The sequence below is a fragment of the Salvelinus alpinus genome, chromosome 13 (genome assembly GCF_045679555.1).
Source record: "Salvelinus alpinus chromosome 13, SLU_Salpinus.1, whole genome shotgun sequence".
Classification (NCBI taxonomy): Eukaryota; Metazoa; Chordata; class Actinopteri; order Salmoniformes; family Salmonidae; genus Salvelinus; species Salvelinus alpinus.
In genome coordinates, this window is record NC_092098.1 from 48,653,973 (window position 1) to 48,670,947 (window position 16,975).

Below are 16,975 nucleotides of genomic sequence, written 5' to 3' on the forward strand. Positions count from 1 at the left end.
TGTTGTGGTGCCATATTCTTTCCATTTTTTAATAATAGATTTAATGGTGCTCTGGGATGTAAAAAGTTAATGTTTTTTTTATTTTTATAACCCAACCCTGATCTGTACTTCTCCACAACTTTGTCCCTGACCTGTTTGGAGAGCTCCTTGGTCTTCATGGTGCCGCTTGGTTGGTGGTGCCCCTTGCTTAGTGGTGTTGCAGATTCTGGGGCTTTTCAGAGCAGGTGTGTGTACAGTTGAAGTCGGAAGTTTACATACACCTTAGCCAAATACATTTCAACTCAGTTTTTCACAATTCCTGACATTTTAATTCTAGTTAAAATTCCCTCTCTTAGGTCAGTTAGGATCACCACTTTATTTTAAGAATGTGAAATGTCAGAATAATAGTAGAGAATAATTTATTTCAGCTTTTATTTCTTCACATTCCCAGTGGGTCAGAAGTTTACATACACTCAATTAGTATTTGGTAGCATTGCCTTTAAATTGTTTAACTTGGGTCAAACGTTTCGGGTAGGTTTCCACAAGCTTTCCACAATAAGTTGGGTGAATTTTGGCCCATTCCTCCTGACAGAGCTGGTGTAACGGAGTCAGGTTTGTAGGCCTCCTTGCTCGCACATGCTTTTTCAGTAATGCCCACAAATGTTCTATAGGATTGAGGTCAGAGCTTTGTGATGGCCACTCCAATACCTTGACTTTGTTGTCCTTAAGCCATTTTGCCACAACTTTGGAATTATGCTTGGGGTCATTGTCCATTTGGAAGACCCATTTGTGACCAAGCATTAACTTCCTGACTGATAATGCCATCTGTTTTGTGACGTGCACCAGTCCCTCCTGCAGCAAAGCACCCCCCAACATGATGCTGCCACCCCCGTGCTTCACGGTTGGGATGGTGTTCTTCGGCTTGCAACTGCCCCCTTTTTCCTCCAAACATAACGGTGGTCATTATGGCCAAACAGTTCTATTTGTTTCATCAGACCAGAGAACATTTCTCCAAAAAGTATGATCTTTGTCCCCATGTGCAGTTGCAAAACGTAGTCTGGCTTTTTTATGGCGGTTTTGGAGCACTGGCTTCTTCTTTGCTGAGCGGCCTTTCAGGTTATGTCGATATAGGACTCGTTTTACTGTGGATATAGATACTTTTGTACCTGTTTGCTCTAGCATCTTCACAAGGTCCTTTGCTGTTGTTCTCGGATTGATTTGCACTTTTCGCACCAAAGTACGTTCATCTCTAGGAGACAGAACGCATCGTCTTCCTGAGCGGTATGATGGCTGCGTGGTCCCATGGTGTTTATACTTGCGTACTATTGTTTGTACAGATGAACGTGGTACCTTCAGGCGTTTGGAAATTGCTCCCAAGGATGAACCAGACTTGTGGAGGTCTACAATTTTATTTCTGAGGTCTTGGCTGATTTTTGATTTTCCCAGGATGGCAAGCAAAGAGGCACTGAGTTTGAAGGTAGGCCTTGAAATACATCCACAGGTACACCTCCAATTGACTCAAATGATGTCAATTGGCTTTAGAAGCTTCTGATAGGCTATGACATTTTCTGGAATTTCCCAAGCTGTTTAAAGGTACAGTCAACTTAGTGTATGTAAACTAATGACCCACTGAAATTATGATATAGTGAAATAATCTGTCTGTAAACAATTGTTGGGAAAAATGACTTGTAGATGTTCTAACCGACTTGCCAAAACTATAGTTTGTTAACAAGTAATTTGTGGAGTGGTTGAAAAACGAGTTTTAATGACTCCAACCTAAGTGCATGTAAACTTCCAACTTCAACTGTGTGTATATATATATATACCGAGATCATATGACACTTCGAATGCACACAGGGTGACTTAATTAGTTAAATAATGTGACTTCTGAAGGTAATTGGTTGTACCAGATCTCATTTAGGGGCTTCGTCGCAAAGGGAGTGACTACATATTCACACCACTTTTCTGTAAATTTTTTTGTTGTTGAAATTTTTTTCACTACACAAAATAGTCCAAATTGGTGATGTCCATTACATGAAATCCAAATCTATTTAAATTACAGGTTGTAATGCAACAAAATATCAACAACGCCAAGGGGGATGAATACTTTTGCAAGGCACTGTATATCCATAAAAATTATTGCCGATTCTTGATTTCGACTGGCTGAGAAAAGCTGCCTAAACTTTCATTACTATGCGACAGCTGGCGATCGAATTTGAATATAGATTTTTTTTTTGCAAATGTCGGAGAGACAGACAGCAAGGTTTATTCAAATCTCTGCTGTTAAACTATATGTAAGTCTAAAAGAAATGTGAGAACGTCTAGATGCCTTTTGATAGTGGAGATTAAGTTTATAAATTGCCTGGCTGGGCTGATGAGACAGTGGATAGCGCAGTCAGATGGAACAGAGTAAATGGGCTTTTTAATGTCATATTTAGCCTGTGGTAACTTGTGGAATAGGCACCGGCTGGAATGGGGTTTTAACCAATCAGCATTCGGGATTAGACTCACCCGTTGTATAATAGGAACCACTATTGTTCTCATAAACTGATATTTAAAAAAAGAAACATCTGTTTTTAAAATAAGGAGTTATTGTAATAATATTTAAGGCGATGGGTTTCTCCCAGCAACTATCTTGAGCAAAATAAACATCAGCATGCTTCCAAACTTTCTCTCGTCTTTCTCCTTGTCTCTAGGTGGAGTCCTTCATATTAGACCAGGAAGACCTGGACAACCCCATGCTAAAGACGGCGTCAGAGCTGCTCCTGTCCAGCGCTGCCGACGGAGCTGATCTCAGAACAGTGGACCCAGAAACACAAGCCAGATTGGAGGCTCTGCTGGAAGCAGCCGGTATGTATCGTAGCACCATGCAGTGAACCCTTCACCTGTTACTTTATTTTAAATGTTATTTATTTATTTTGAATGCCCCTGTTTGATCACGTTAAATTACGAAGATGTTACATGCTAAGGCTGCTTCAGTCCTGTTCTCTTTATCAAATAGGACTGCTGCTCTTTTTGGACTTTGAATGTTCAAACCTGCTTGAAACTCCACCCAATTTAGTATCAATGCTTAATTAAGGCCTACAATTTAGTTTGTACTTACATACTTTCTGACGTTGGCAGGCCTGTGTCTGGTGTTTCTGTTCCTACCACTGTACTGGGACATGACCCTGTAGGTGTGTAGAGATGGCACATTGCCAGAGAGAAATACCTGCATAACAAATGCAAGTGCTCAAAATAGATGTTCAAATCCCTGCTGCACTGCAGCCTGCGTTTACCCTGCTGCACTGCAGCCTGCGTTTACCCTGCTGCACTACAAATCAAATTTATTTATAAAGTCTTTCTTACAGCAGCTGATATCTCAAAGTGCTCTACAGAAACCCAGCCTAAAATCCCAAACAGCAAGCAATGCAGGTGTAGAAGCACTACAGCCTGTGTTTACCCTGCTTTGCATGTGGTTGTGTTTTGGTTTCTGTAGTCCACCTACTTCCCATGTTGGATTGTCTATGGCGGGGGGTAATACTGATCAATTACAGTGATCAGTAAATTTGACTGCAGGGTGCTCATAGGCTAAGTGTTGCAAGGCAATTATCAAACCGGCTACAACTCTCGCTCAGGCCTCTGTTGAGCTAAGCAGAACCAGCCCATCAAAGCACTTAGCCTTGGTCTGTATAGTTAGTGCCTCGCTGCTGCCTCTTTTTAGAGAAACGAAAAAGCTTTCTGAAACAATGAAAGAAGTCTGTGCGTCTAAATTGATGCGCATGAACCTGTGGATGGATGGTGTGGTGTGCAGCAGGTAGACATGCAGCATGTTAGCCATGTCCCAGCCAGTCAGTCAGTGTATGGGGAGTTGGTACAGGCTAGCGCAGCACATGAGATGGTAGGTAGCTAGGCTCGCGGGGGCACCACGGGGAAGATTAACATGAACAATGGATTTCGATAGAGCAGCAACAGCTTCCATCATGACTCAACACTGACCTTTAGTACACTCTGCTTCTGTACATGCCTGCCTCCCATCTATCGTTGTGTGTGTGCACATTTTAACATCTGTATAACCAATCATGTGGCGCATGCAGTGGGTTTTGCATACCGTAAGTAATATTGGACTCGTGCTTCTGATCTTAAGCTTCAATGTTGTCTGATCATCAGATTCTCTTCCAATAATTCAGTTATTATGCGCACTTACTCAGTAAAGTGATCCGGTTCCCCCCCTTTGATATGTTTCCTCAACGCTGTGTTCACCACTTGATAATACAATGAGTTTGTGTTCTCTTTACACCTGTTGCATAGTTTAATTGTGTGTTGTATGCTGCTGTGTGCCTGACCCTGGATCCTCTGAAGGTATTGGTAAACTGTCCACTACCGATGGTAAAGCCTTCGCAGACCCAGAGGTGCTACGCCGCTTGACGTCGTCCGTGAGCTGTGCGCTGGACGAGGCCGCCGCCGCTCTCACACGCATGAGGGCCGAAAACACACTCAACGCCAGCCAGGCAGACAAGTATGTATCTCCTCTGCTCTAGTCTAAACATCCACCACAGGTGCACTACACCATATTCAGGGATCCTCCCTCACACCAGTCTTGTCTAGGCCATATGTTTCCTTTCGACATGTTGTGCTTTCTTTAAGTTAGCTTGAACATCTGACAATTCCTTAGGTGAGAATTTTTAAAGGGGGGGAAAAAATCTTATTCCTATCATTTAAAGTGTTAAATAACACTGTGAGAACAATATTTTTGTGAACCAAATGTTTAATTTTGTCGTTTTAATAATGTTGGTAGCAACGTGTGAAAAAAGTTGTGGCAATCTGTTGTTCAAGTCGACTCCAAAACCCGTAATGCAATGGTCTCTCTGGGGTAGCTAGTTAGCAAACATAACTACACACAATAATAGCAAAGTCAATAACAGCATGTGAAGTAGCTACACTAGTTAGCTGTAAAATTTCTTAAACAAACTGCACTATCAATTTAGGAGTCTACAATCTCACAATGTGCAACCTGCAGAGTGGAGTCTGATATTTGCAACGGTACCATGCAAAGCACCCTGGACTGAAGAGCAGACAAATAGGAGAGATGTGATAGGCCCGCTGTTAAATTACACATTTCTGGAGGTAGTAATATTGCACAAATATGATCAATGGCTCATTTTCTAGAGAAGATGACATCCTATGACATCGGCCAGTATTGAAATCTGACGCTTTATCACTGCAATGTTGAAGCTAGGAACACACACATTTAGTTAGATATTACTGCAATGTTGAAGCTAGGAACACAAGCATTTAGTTAGATATTACTGCAATGTTGAAGCTAGGAACACAAGCATTTCGCTGCACCCGCTATAACATCTGCTAAATATGTGTTTGCGACCAATAAAAATGTATTTGATTTGTGTGAAGTTTTCACAATGTAAACGGCATGCCTAGTCTCTCTCTCACTACACTGGAAGTTAATATCTCAATGCTACGTCATACTGGCTGAGTTTCTGCCTGCTTGAACGGCAATCTGATACACCTGAAAACATGAATCGATAGGACATCGCTCAGAATGAATCATTACTTTAGCTGTCGCTTCTCCTGGCCTTTGTATTAAGGCTGTAGTTGATTTTTTTTAAAGTCCATTGGTAGCTAGCTGGTGCTCTGAATAAGTCCCATGATTCATAGAAGATGCTTTGTCTCTACTGTTCTCTGACTTGATCACTGTTTTACTGAAACGTTTTAAGGTGCCATATTGGGTCAAAGGCCGTTCATGAAATGTACTGCTCTGTCCTGAATGAGGCCTTTTTGTTTAAACTTCTTAGAGTGTGAGTGACAGTGTGAATTGTGACAACGGTGTCCAACCTATTGATGCTTTGTCCTGCGCAGCCACAGTCCCAGTAATTGTAGCAGTCTGGTTATTTTCAGCCGTAGTTTGGCGGAGGCGTGCTCGGACGGGGACGTCAACGCTGTGAGGAAGCTGCTGGATGAGGGGAGGAGCGTCAATGAACACACAGAGGAGGGAGAGAGTCTCCTCTGCCTAGCCTGCTCTGCTGGGTACTATGAACTTGCACAGGTATAACGAACACACACACACACACACTGACCTTTAGCCACTCACAGTGTACTGCTAACATTGTTCTGCCTTTCTGTCATAGTTTCCATCCAGTTCTGTAATCAAATTTAGTTGAATATCCAAATGTTGCAGAGCCAAACCTGATCCTTTGGTTGTTTGGCTGTCTGTTTTAAAACGCCGACGTGTGTCCTCCTGCAGGTCTTGCTGGCCATGCACGCTAACGTTGAAGATCGGGGGATCAAGGGTGACATCACGGCCCTCATGGCAGCAGCCAGCGGCGGCTACGTAGACATAGTCAAACTGCTGCTGGTACATGGGGCTGACGTCAACGCACAGTCCTCCACAGGTAAACACACACGTCAAACACCACTAGGTGCTGTGACCGAGACCAGAAACCATCACATCTACTTACATAAACACTGACGCTCTGTCCCTGTCAGGTAACACAGCGCTGACGTACGCGTGTGCGGGCGGCTTCCTGGACGTGGTGAAGGTGCTGCTGAAGGAAGGCGCCAACATCGAGGACCACAACGAGAACGGCCACACCCCTCTGATGGAGGCGGCCAGCGCGGGTCACGTGGAGGTGGCCCGGGTGCTCCTGGAGTACGGGGCTGGTATCAACACGCACTCCAACGAGTTCAAGGAAAGTGCCCTTACGCTGGCCTGCTACAAAGGTACGTCCTGGACAATGAACCCTAACCCTTTGCCCGTGCACCAGAGAGATCAGAGGTCTTTATCCAGAAATCAGTGACTCAAGTGATCCACTTATGTTGACAAACAGTGTGTGAAACAGGAAATGTAATTGTAGGGATGAAGCACCCAGAGCATTTTTCCCCTCTTGTCACCACACACAGGGCACCTGGACATGGTGCGCTTCCTGTTAGAGGCTGGGGCTGACCAGGAGCACAAGACCGACGAGATGCACACAGCACTCATGGAGGCTTGTATGGTGAGACGCGCACAGAGACGCGCACAGAGACCCGCACTATTAAATTGAAGGTGCAGTATGACTGAGGAGGTCTCCTGTTCCTTTGCCCCTCTTCAGGATGGGCATGTGGAGGTGGCGCGGCTGCTGTTGGACAGCGAGGCGCAGGTCAACATGCCCGCTGACTCTTTCGAGTCTCCGCTGACGCTGGCGGCCTGTGGGGGCCATGTAGAGCTTGCTGCCCTACTGATGGAGAGGGGCGCCAACCTGGAGGAAGTCAACGATGAGGGATACACGCCCCTCATGGAAGCTGCACGCGAGGGCCACGAGGAGATGGTGGCGCTGCTTTTGGCACAAGGTATGGCCTTCTCTTGCTCTCTGGTTTGAATGAAACTAGTGTTCCCAGTAAATAGGTTTTCCCTACTATATTGAACCTCCAGCTTTGTGTAAATACAAAAGTATTTTTTTTAAATGTAATGAAAGGCGAAAGGGGGATACCTAGTCAGTTGTCCAACTGAATGTATTCAACTAAAATGTGTCTTCCGCATTTAACCCAACCCCTCAATCGGAGAGGTGCGGGGGGTTGCCATAATCACAATCCGATGTCTTCGGAGTCCGGGGAACAGTGGTTAACTGCCTTGCTCAGGGGCAGGATGACAGATTTTTACCTTGTCAGCTCGGGGATTCGATCCAGCAACCTTCTGGTTACTGGAAGGAATGTAATGAAGTCACATGATAATATTTAGAGTTTTGAGCTCATGATCTAATTGGGTTGATGCCGAAGGGACAAGATGGCTTTTCCAGAACCTAATTGAAATACATTTTCTGTGGTCAATATCCAGTGGAGGGAGTAGGTTAGTGCTGTTTTTAAAATGTGTTCCCAGCTGAACCATCTTGAATCCTCCCTCTGTGGTCTGCAGGTGCCAACATCAACGCTCAGACAGAGGAGACCCAGGAGACAGCCCTGACGCTGGCCTGCTGCGGGGGCTTCCTGGAGGTGGCTGACTTCCTCATCAAGGCCGGGGCCGACATCGAGCTGGGCTGCTCCACACCTCTCATGGAGGCTGCACAGGAGGGACACCTGGAGCTGGTCAAGTACCTGCTGGCCGCCGGTGAGCAGAACCTCTCCCCTCTGGACATCCTCTCTGTTTGGCTGTCTCAAAACAAACTCCACCAACATCTATTTGAGATGACCTCAACTAACCGGTCCCCGGTCCCGTCCCCCCCGCACATTGACTCCGTACCGGTACCCCGCCCTGTATATAGTCTCGCTATTGTTATTACTTTTGCTCTTTAATTACTTGTTACTTTTTTATTTCTTATTCTTATCTGTATTTTTTTAAACTGCATTGTTGGTTAGAGGCTCGTAAGTAAGCATTTCACTAAGGTCCACACCTGTTGTTTTCGGCACGTGACAATTTTTTAAAATTAAAAATCTAATTGGATTTGATCATCATTTCATAAATTATTGAAGTTGACTAGGTTATTCCCAAAACCCACATTTATTTTACTCTGAGTGTAATTTGACACCTGTGCTCTTGTCTCCAGGAGCCAATGTCCACGCCACAACGGCGACGGGGGACACGGCGCTGACTTACGCCTGTGAGAACGGACACACAGACGTGGCTGACGTGCTGCTGCAAACGGGGGCTGACCTGGTGAGACCTCACCCTCTGGAGAAACACAGTTCATGTCCATGCACAGCCTTTTTTGTATTTGAGTTGTTCACACGTTTGCGTAAGTGTGTGTGTGCTACTCGAATGGCACCCTATTTTGTTTTCTAGTGCACTACTTTTGACTGGCGCCCATAAGGCTCTGATCTAAAGTAGTGCACTACATAGGGAATAGGGTCCCATAGGACTCTGGTCAAAAGTATTGCACTATATAGGGAATAGGTTGCCATTTGTGACGCTGTCTCTGTGTTGTGTAGATGCTGGATACGTCGCTGCTTGAATAGGCTCTCTGTTTCTACTTGTACACTTTACACGCTCCTGTCTCTGTTTGTCTTACAGGAGCATGAATCGGAGGGGGGCAGGACCCCTCTAATGAAAGCTGTTAGAGCGGGCCACCTCTGTACTGTACAGTTCCTAATCAGCAAAGGTCTGCTCCTTCACTGTGTAGCAACACCACACAAAACCACACACCAAACATCTGACACGTTGTAGCTTGAGCCGCATTGCTCATCAGATAAAGCCTCATTGATACAGTAGAGTTTATTAACGTTATAAGGTTGTTGTTGTTTTCATGTGGCCTCAGATTGACCCTGTTCTTGGTCTCTCTCCCTCCACCAGGAGCTAATGTGAACAGGGCGACGGCCAACAATGATCACACAGTAGTGTCTCTGGCCTGCGCCGGGGGCCACCTGGCCGTGGTGGAGCTGCTGCTGTCCCATGGGGCTGATCCTACACACAGACTGAAGGTGAGATCACTTGTCCCAAGCTCCTGGGCACAACGGTCTCAGGAGTAACCAGGGAGGAAATCTGATATTAAGAATGCCACACTGCAAGCATTATAATGGACTCCTGTGTAAACGCAAACCTTTCTGTAACTGCTGTACACACAGAACTGTTTCCATGTCTTTGTTCCTCTTTTAATTCTTGATCAAATTGTAACTTCTCCCAAGATCCTGATACTAATGATGACGTGTGTTTTGTTTCAATCTCTCACCTAGGATGGCTCCACCATGCTGATCGAAGCTGCTAAGGGCGGTCACACCATCGTGGTGTCCTATCTCCTCGACTACCCCAACAACGTCCTGTCGGTCCCCGTGCCAGACCTGTCTCAGCTCACACCCCCCTCCCATGATACCTCTCCGGTAGGGACTTCTACAAACATTTTTGTTTATTGTTGATACCAGTTACAATTTTTATATGTTGATTCCAAGTATTGATACTAAATATACTTTTCTAATATCCTTCCCTAACCTAAACAGGCTCCACGAGTTCCATTCCAAGCCCTGGCCATGGTGGTGCCGCCTCAAGAGCCAGACAGAGTCCCCTCCAACATCACAACGCCTCCACCCGTCATCACAAAAGGTCAGATCGTACAACGTGTGTTAACAGTAAATACATGTCTAACTTTGTCAAGAAGACCACTAGACACCATTTTGACTGCACAAGGAGTCAAAGCGTTCCATTTAATGATTACTGCGATATTGTATGGTACAACCTCGCAGCTAACTGGTTGTGTTGTCCTGTGTGGCTGTCAGGCGGTTCCAAGCAGAGGCTGAGCCCCCTACAGGGCAGCCCCGTCGCTGCAGGCGGTCCAGACGCGGACCTGCTGTCTCCCTTCCACCCGTACCAGCCCCTAGAGTGCATCGTGGAAGAGACTGAGGGCAAGCTGAACGAGCTTGGCCAAAGGATCTCCGCTATAGAGAAGGCCCAGCTGCAGTCCTTGGAGCTCATCCAGGGAGAACCTCTCACCAAAGACAAGATCGAGGAGCTGAAGAAGAGCCGCGAGGAGCAGGTCCAGAAGAAGAAGAAGATCCTCAAGGAGCTGCAGAAGGTGGAGCGCCAGCTGCAGCTCAAGACACAGCAGCAGTTCACCAAAGAGTACATGGAGGCCAAAGGCCTGAAGGACGACCCGGGGCAGCTTGGCCAGGCGGCAGGGGTGGAGCAGCCCGGCACCCCCCTGCCCTTGCAGGCTGCAGAGCCGGGCTCCGACACCGAGGGGGACGGGGAGGGAATCCACCACCACCATGATGGACAGCCCCACCCCGCCGCCGAGGAAGAGGACGATGATGAGGACTACGCCAAGCTACCTCAGGTGGACACCATCCTGTATAGACAGGCCCAGGAACCCCCGCCACCCGCACCTCCTCACACCCTGGACCTGCAGAGTCCCGTACCTCCTCACACCCTGGACCTGCAGAGTCCCGCACCTCCTCACACCCTGGACCTGCAGAGTCCCGCACCTCCTCACACCCAGGACCTGCAGGGTCCCGCACCTCCTCACACCCTGGACCTGCAGGGTCCCGCACCTCCTCACACCCTGGACCTGCAGGGTCCCGCTCCTCCTCACACCCTGGACCTGCAGGGTCCCGCTCCTCCTCACACCCTGGACCAGCAGGGTCCCGCTCCTCCTCACACCCTGGACCTGCAGGGTCCCGCTCCTCCTCACACCCTGGACCTGCAGGGTCCCGCTCCTCCTCACACCCTGGACCTGCAGGGTCCCGCTCCTCCTCACACCCTGGACCTGCAGGGTCCCGCTCCTCCTCACACCCAGAACCTGCAGGGTCCCGCTCCTCCTCACACCCAGAACCTGCAGGGTCCCGCTCCCCCTCACACCCAGGACCTGCAGGGTCCCGCTCCCCCTCACACCCAGGACCTGCAGGGTCCCGCACCTCCTCACACCCAGGACCTGCAGGGTCCCGCACCTCCTCACACCCAGGACCTGCAGGGTCCCGCTCCCCCTCACACCCAGGACCTGCAGGGTCCCGCTCCTCCTCACACCCAGGACCTGCAGGGTCCCGCTCCTCCTCACACCCAGGACCTGCAGGGTCCCGCTCCTCCCCTCCTGCAGGCCCGCTTCTTACCCTCCCATCTCCTGGCCACCCAGCAGTCCACAGACTTCAGTACGGCAGACTACCCCGTCAGCTCCAGCCCCGATCTGGAGAGGGTGATGGTGAACCAGCAGCAGATGTTGTGGCAGCAGTTGACAGACCTGGGACCGGGCCTTCTCACCCAGGCCCCTGAAGGACTCATGGTGGCCACCCCAGCACAGACCCTCACAGATACTTTGGACGACATCATGGCAGGTGTGTGTTCATAAACACGGTCCTCTTTGCCTAGTGCTCTCGGTCCAGGTCTCTTTTGAATTTTTTTTTTTTAACTCGACTAACCTGGTTAAATCAGAAAATAAAACTTCTAACCATTAATGACTGCTTGATCCCTCATCCTTTTCCTTAGCACTGAACTTGGTTTCAGTACATTTTCAAATGGTTTTAATCCATCTTAAATTCGAATGGGATGTAGTTATATTTTGAAGGTGGACTAACAACTCTCCTTCCCTCTCGCCCCTGTGACAGCAGCGGTGAGCAGCAGAGTCCCCATGTTGAGCACGACGGCCTCGCCCACAACACAGACGCCCATCCATTCAGTGTCCCCACACTCCATGCTCCCCCTCTACCCCTCCGTAGACATCGACGCACACGTACGTCACACCACACGTCTAACAATGCACAGGAATAATAACACGCTAGTTTAGCTAATAATAGTCAGACGGGTTGTTTCTGGTCAGGAAAATAACACCCGACTGTATCTCTTGTCAGACGGAGAGTAATCACGACACCGCTCTGACGCTGGCCTGTGCGGGCGGTCACGAGGAACTGGTGTCGGTACTTGTCGCCCGCGGGTCTAACATCGAGCATCGGGATAAGAAAGGTACACAACTCCCATACTTTGTCTTTTTCTATGTTTTGTAGCAACAAAAAAAAAAACATGTTGGGGTCGATTATCAGGGAACTTGATCATTTGTGTTTAGAAGTGGGAGTCCGTCTGTATTGTTGGAAACGGACCAATTGGATGACTAGTTTTAACAGATGGGCATTTGACCGTTTTTTGACTGAGTACTCGCAGGATTTATTTTCTAGTACTTGAATGAAAAATATTATTAGAACACAAAATACATATGTGCACATTGATCTATAGGCCTATGCCAACAGTGTGTGACAAATTTCCTATTTATCCTAACCCTTACAGAGAACACATCCATAATGACAAAGCAAAAACGGGTATCACATTTACATAAGTATTCACACCCTTTACTCAGTACATAGTTGAAGCATCTTTGGCAGCGATTACAGCCTAGAGTCTTCTTGGGTATGACGCTACAAGCCTCCCATTCTCTGTAGATCCTATCAAGCTCTGTCAGGTTGGATGGGGAGCGTCGCTGCACAGCTATTTTCAGGTCTCCAGAGATGTTAGATCGGTTTCAAGTCCGGGCTCTGGCTGGGCCACTCCCGGACATTCAGAAACTTGTCCCGAAGCCACTCCTGCGTTGTCTTGGCTGTGTGCTTAGGGTTGTTGTCCTGTTGGAAGGTGAACCTTCGCCCCAGTCTGAGGTCCTGAGTGCTCTGGAGCAGGTTTTCATCAAGGATCTCTCAGTACTTTGCTTTGTTCATCTTTCCCGATTCTGACTAGTCTCCCAGTCCCTGCCGCTGAAAAACACCCCCACAGCATGATGCTGCCACCACCATGCTTCACTGTAGGGATGGTGCCAGGTTTTCTCCAGACGTGACGCTTGGCATTCAGGCCAAGAGAATCTTGTTTCTCGTGGTCTGAGAGTCCTTTTGGTACCTTTTAGCAAACTTCAAGTGGTCTATCATGTTCCTTTTACTGTAGAGTGGCTTCCGTTTGGCCACTCTACCATAAAGGCCTGATTGGTGGAGTGCTGCAGAGATGATTGTCCTTCTGGAAGGTTCTTCCATCTCCACAGAGGAACTCTGGAGCTCTGTCAGAGTGACCATCGGGTTCTTGGTCACCTCCCTGACCAAGGCCCTTCTCCCTGATTGTGCAGTTTGGCTGGGTGGCCAGCTCTAGGAAGAGTCCTGGTGGTTCCAAACTTCTTCCATTTACGAATGATGGAGGCCCCTTCTTGGGGACCTTCAATGCTGCAGAAATGTTTTGGTACCCTTCCCCAGATCTGTGCCTCAACACAGTCCTGTCTCGAAGCTCTACGGACAACTCCTTCGATCTCTCATGGCTTGGTTTTTGCTCATACATGCACTGTCAACTGTGGGACCTTTATATAGACAGGTGTGTGCCTTTCCCACTCAATCAATTGAATTTAGCACAGGTGGACTCCCAAGTTGTAGAAACATGTCAAGGATGATCAATAGAAACAGGATGCACCTGAGCTCAATTTCGAGTCTCATAGCAAAGGGTATGAATACTTACGTTTTTTAATTTTTTATAAATTTGCTTAACTTCCTAAACCTGTATATTCTTTGTCATTATGGGATATTGTGTGTAGATTGATGAAAAACATTTATTTTATCCGTTTTAGAATGAGGCTTTAATGTAACAATTTGGGTCAAGTCAAGTCTGAATACTTTCTGGTGTGTGTGTGTGTGTGTGTATAGATATTTGTTTTCACTCACTACCAGTCAAAAGTTTTAGAACACCTACTCATTCTAGGGTTTTTATTTTTACTATTTTCTACATTGTAGAATAACAGTGAAGATATCAGAACTATGAAATAACACGTGGAATCATGTAGTAACCCAAAAAAATGTTAAACAAAATACATTTTATATTTGAGATGATATATTTGAGATTCTTCAAATAGCCACCCTTTGCCTTGATGACAGCTTTGCACACTCTTGGCCTGCTTTTCCAACGGTCTTGAAGGAGTTTCTGCATATGCTGAGCACTTGTTGGCTGCTTTTCCTTCACTCTGCGGTCCGACTCATCCCAAACACTCAATTTGGTTGAGGTCGGGGTGATTGTGGAGACCAGGTCATCTGATGCAGCACTCAATCACTCTAATTCTTGGTAAAATAGGCCTTACACAGCCTGGAGGTGTGTTGGGTCATTGTCCTGTTGAAAAATAAATGATAGTCCCACTAAGCTCAAACAAGATCGGATGACGTATCACTGCAGAATGCTGTGGTAGCCATGCTGGTTAATTAAGTGTACCTTGAATTCTAAATAAATGAGACCGTGTCACCAGCAAAGCACCCCCACACCATAACACCACCACCTCCGTGTTTTACTTTGGGAAATACACATGCAGAGATCATCCGTTCACCCACACCGCGTCTCACAAAGACACGACAGTTGGACCTAAAAATCTTTAATTTGGACTCCAGACCAAAGGACAGATTTCCACCGGTCTAATGACCATTGTTCATGTTTCTAGGCCCAAGCAAGTCTCTTCTTATTGGTGTCCTTTTAGTAGTGGTTTCTTTGCAGCATTTTGACAGTGAAGGCCTGATTTTTCACGCAGTCTCCTCTGAACAGTTGATGTTGACATGTGTCTGTTACTTGAAATCAGTGAAGCATTTATTTGGGCTGCAGTTTCTGAGGCTGGTAACTCTAATGAACTTATCCTCTGCAGCAGAGGTAACTCTGGGTCTTCCTTTCCTGTGGTGGTCCTCATGAGAGCCAGTTTCATCATAGCGCTTGATGGTTTTTGCTACTGCACTTAGACACTTTCAAAGTTCTTGACATTTTCTGTATTGACTGACGTTCATGTCTTAAAGTAATGATGGACTGCTGTTTCTCTTTGCTTATTTGAGCTGTTCTTGCCATAATATGGACTTGGTCTTTTACCAAATACCTCATGAAGCTGGTTGAGAGAATGCCAAGAGTGTGCAAAGCTGTCATAAAGGCAAAGAATTTAAAATATATTTTGATTTATCCCATTTTTGGTTACTACATGATTTTATGTGTTATTTCATAGTTTGGTATATTCACTATTATTCTACAAAATAGTAAAAATAAAGAAAAACCCTGGAATGAGTAGGTGTGTCCAATTTGACTGGTACTGTATATATTTTCAGTCAATAGAAAAACAAGTACAATTTAAGATTATTGTTTTGAAACCGTAATATCATCTAGTTATATTATATCGTTGTACACAATCTTCAAGAAGGCAGTAACCTCAGCATTGGCACTTGCATAGAGGCCTTTTGGCTCTGCAATGGCATAGCCTTGCTTTGTTAATTTAGCAGACAAGACGCTCATATTTCCCCGAGTCCTTATCACAGTCAAGACATGTATTTTATAGTAAAAAAAAACTAACATTTAATATAACAGAATAAAATATATTTTTCCAAATGAAAAAGGTGGCACTGCGACGTAATCCCTATCTCACGTCTGAAACAGTTGTCAGTGATTATTTGAAACGGGGGCTCAAACACAATCTGTGTTTTTCGATATACATCCGTTCTATTTAGTTTTATGACTGTTCTTTGGATAAACAGTTCCCCACAGTGCATTGTGATGAAATACGGCCACAGCATCTGTTTGGTGAGTAGGTTGAATAATTCTGCTGAAAAATACGTCGTTTTTTTTTGTCTCTATCAAACAAATGTTTTTGCCTATTTTCAGTGTGGAACCTGTCTATATTTAAGGGGGTTATAGCCTAGGTCAGGGCTATTGAACTAAACATTAATAAAATATCTGCAAAACAAATCCCCACCAAGAATCTGACGTTCAGTTCCTAAATGACAAGCACTGTGGTGGTTGTCTATCGTGTGGTCTCTCGCGCCTTTGTGGCATGTTGATTTAGATTTTCTTCACATGACTTTGGCTCTAGTGTTTGGAACGGTTTAGCTACAAATTATTATGACCCCCGTTACTGAAAGCTACGACTCTCAGGAACACATACGCTACTTCTGTTTCCTTCTGATGCTAACAAGGACTCGTTAGACGGGAGTGTGACATAAAACATCACCTAATGACCGAGGGAAATTAATTCAAATCCTACTTCCTGATTTGACATATCTTTTATTTATATTGATGCTTCGTTTTCAGATTTTTAAATGACCAAATTACTTTTACGAAGCTTTTAATCGTTTAAAAAAATATATATACAAAATAAGGCCCTGTCAGCAACATTTAATTAAGAAAGGGGCTTTATTGTGGTGTTGCTTTTTTTTATACAGTTCTTCTGAAGAATAATTGCATGAAGAAAATGTCATGCTAACCAATTCTAAATGGCACAGTAGCAAAGTTGAAAATAGACGGGCCGCAATTATTTCAAAACTGCAGCTCTTTGTTGGAACACATATTTTCCTACTTCAGGATTAAACTGTCATCTTTTGGCACGAAATGTAGCTTGTGTATCCCATCCGTTAGATATGTTTTTATAGGTATTTATTTCTGTCGGACTAAACGGGAGCTTGTGCGCGCGCTCAGCACCTGGCGCGTAGGAAGCGGTCGGAACGCAATTGGGTCAATGAGACATGGAGGGGAAAGGGAATCTGGAAGAACTTTGATGCTTGGTTTCTTTTGTTGTGCCACGCAAATGCACATGTACAAATGGAACACGAGTCAAAGCAAATTCATTTTAAAGACGACAAA

General features: G+C 45.9%; 1 protein-coding gene across 6 annotated transcripts in view; it reads left to right on the forward strand.

Moving 5' to 3' along the window:
- Window positions 1-16,975, forward strand: part of LOC139537847 (ankyrin repeat and KH domain-containing protein 1-like) — a 43,123-nt gene that overhangs the window by 12,644 nt on the left and 13,504 nt on the right. For 2 of the 6 annotated variants that reach the window (XM_071339683.1, XM_071339686.1), the window contains exons 2-17: window positions 2,676-2,829; window positions 4,321-4,477; window positions 5,860-6,022; window positions 6,221-6,368; window positions 6,463-6,696; window positions 6,877-6,971; window positions 7,068-7,305; window positions 7,868-8,059; window positions 8,496-8,605; window positions 8,960-9,047; window positions 9,239-9,366; window positions 9,619-9,762; window positions 9,880-9,982; window positions 10,156-11,703; window positions 11,974-12,098; window positions 12,217-12,328. In XM_071339683.1, the coding sequence (XP_071195784.1) occupies window positions 2,676-2,829; window positions 4,321-4,477; window positions 5,860-6,022; window positions 6,221-6,368; window positions 6,463-6,696; window positions 6,877-6,971; window positions 7,068-7,305; window positions 7,868-8,059; window positions 8,496-8,605; window positions 8,960-9,047; window positions 9,239-9,366; window positions 9,619-9,762; window positions 9,880-9,982; window positions 10,156-11,703; window positions 11,974-12,098; window positions 12,217-12,328 (3,739 nt within the window). The remainder of the gene's footprint in view (window positions 1-2,675; window positions 2,830-4,320; window positions 4,478-5,859; window positions 6,023-6,220; window positions 6,369-6,462; window positions 6,697-6,876; window positions 6,972-7,067; window positions 7,306-7,867; window positions 8,060-8,495; window positions 8,606-8,959; window positions 9,048-9,238; window positions 9,367-9,618; window positions 9,763-9,879; window positions 9,983-10,155; window positions 11,704-11,973; window positions 12,099-12,216; window positions 12,329-16,975) is intronic. The other 4 variants (XM_071339684.1, XM_071339687.1, XM_071339685.1 and 1 more) reach the window with 3 other exon arrangements.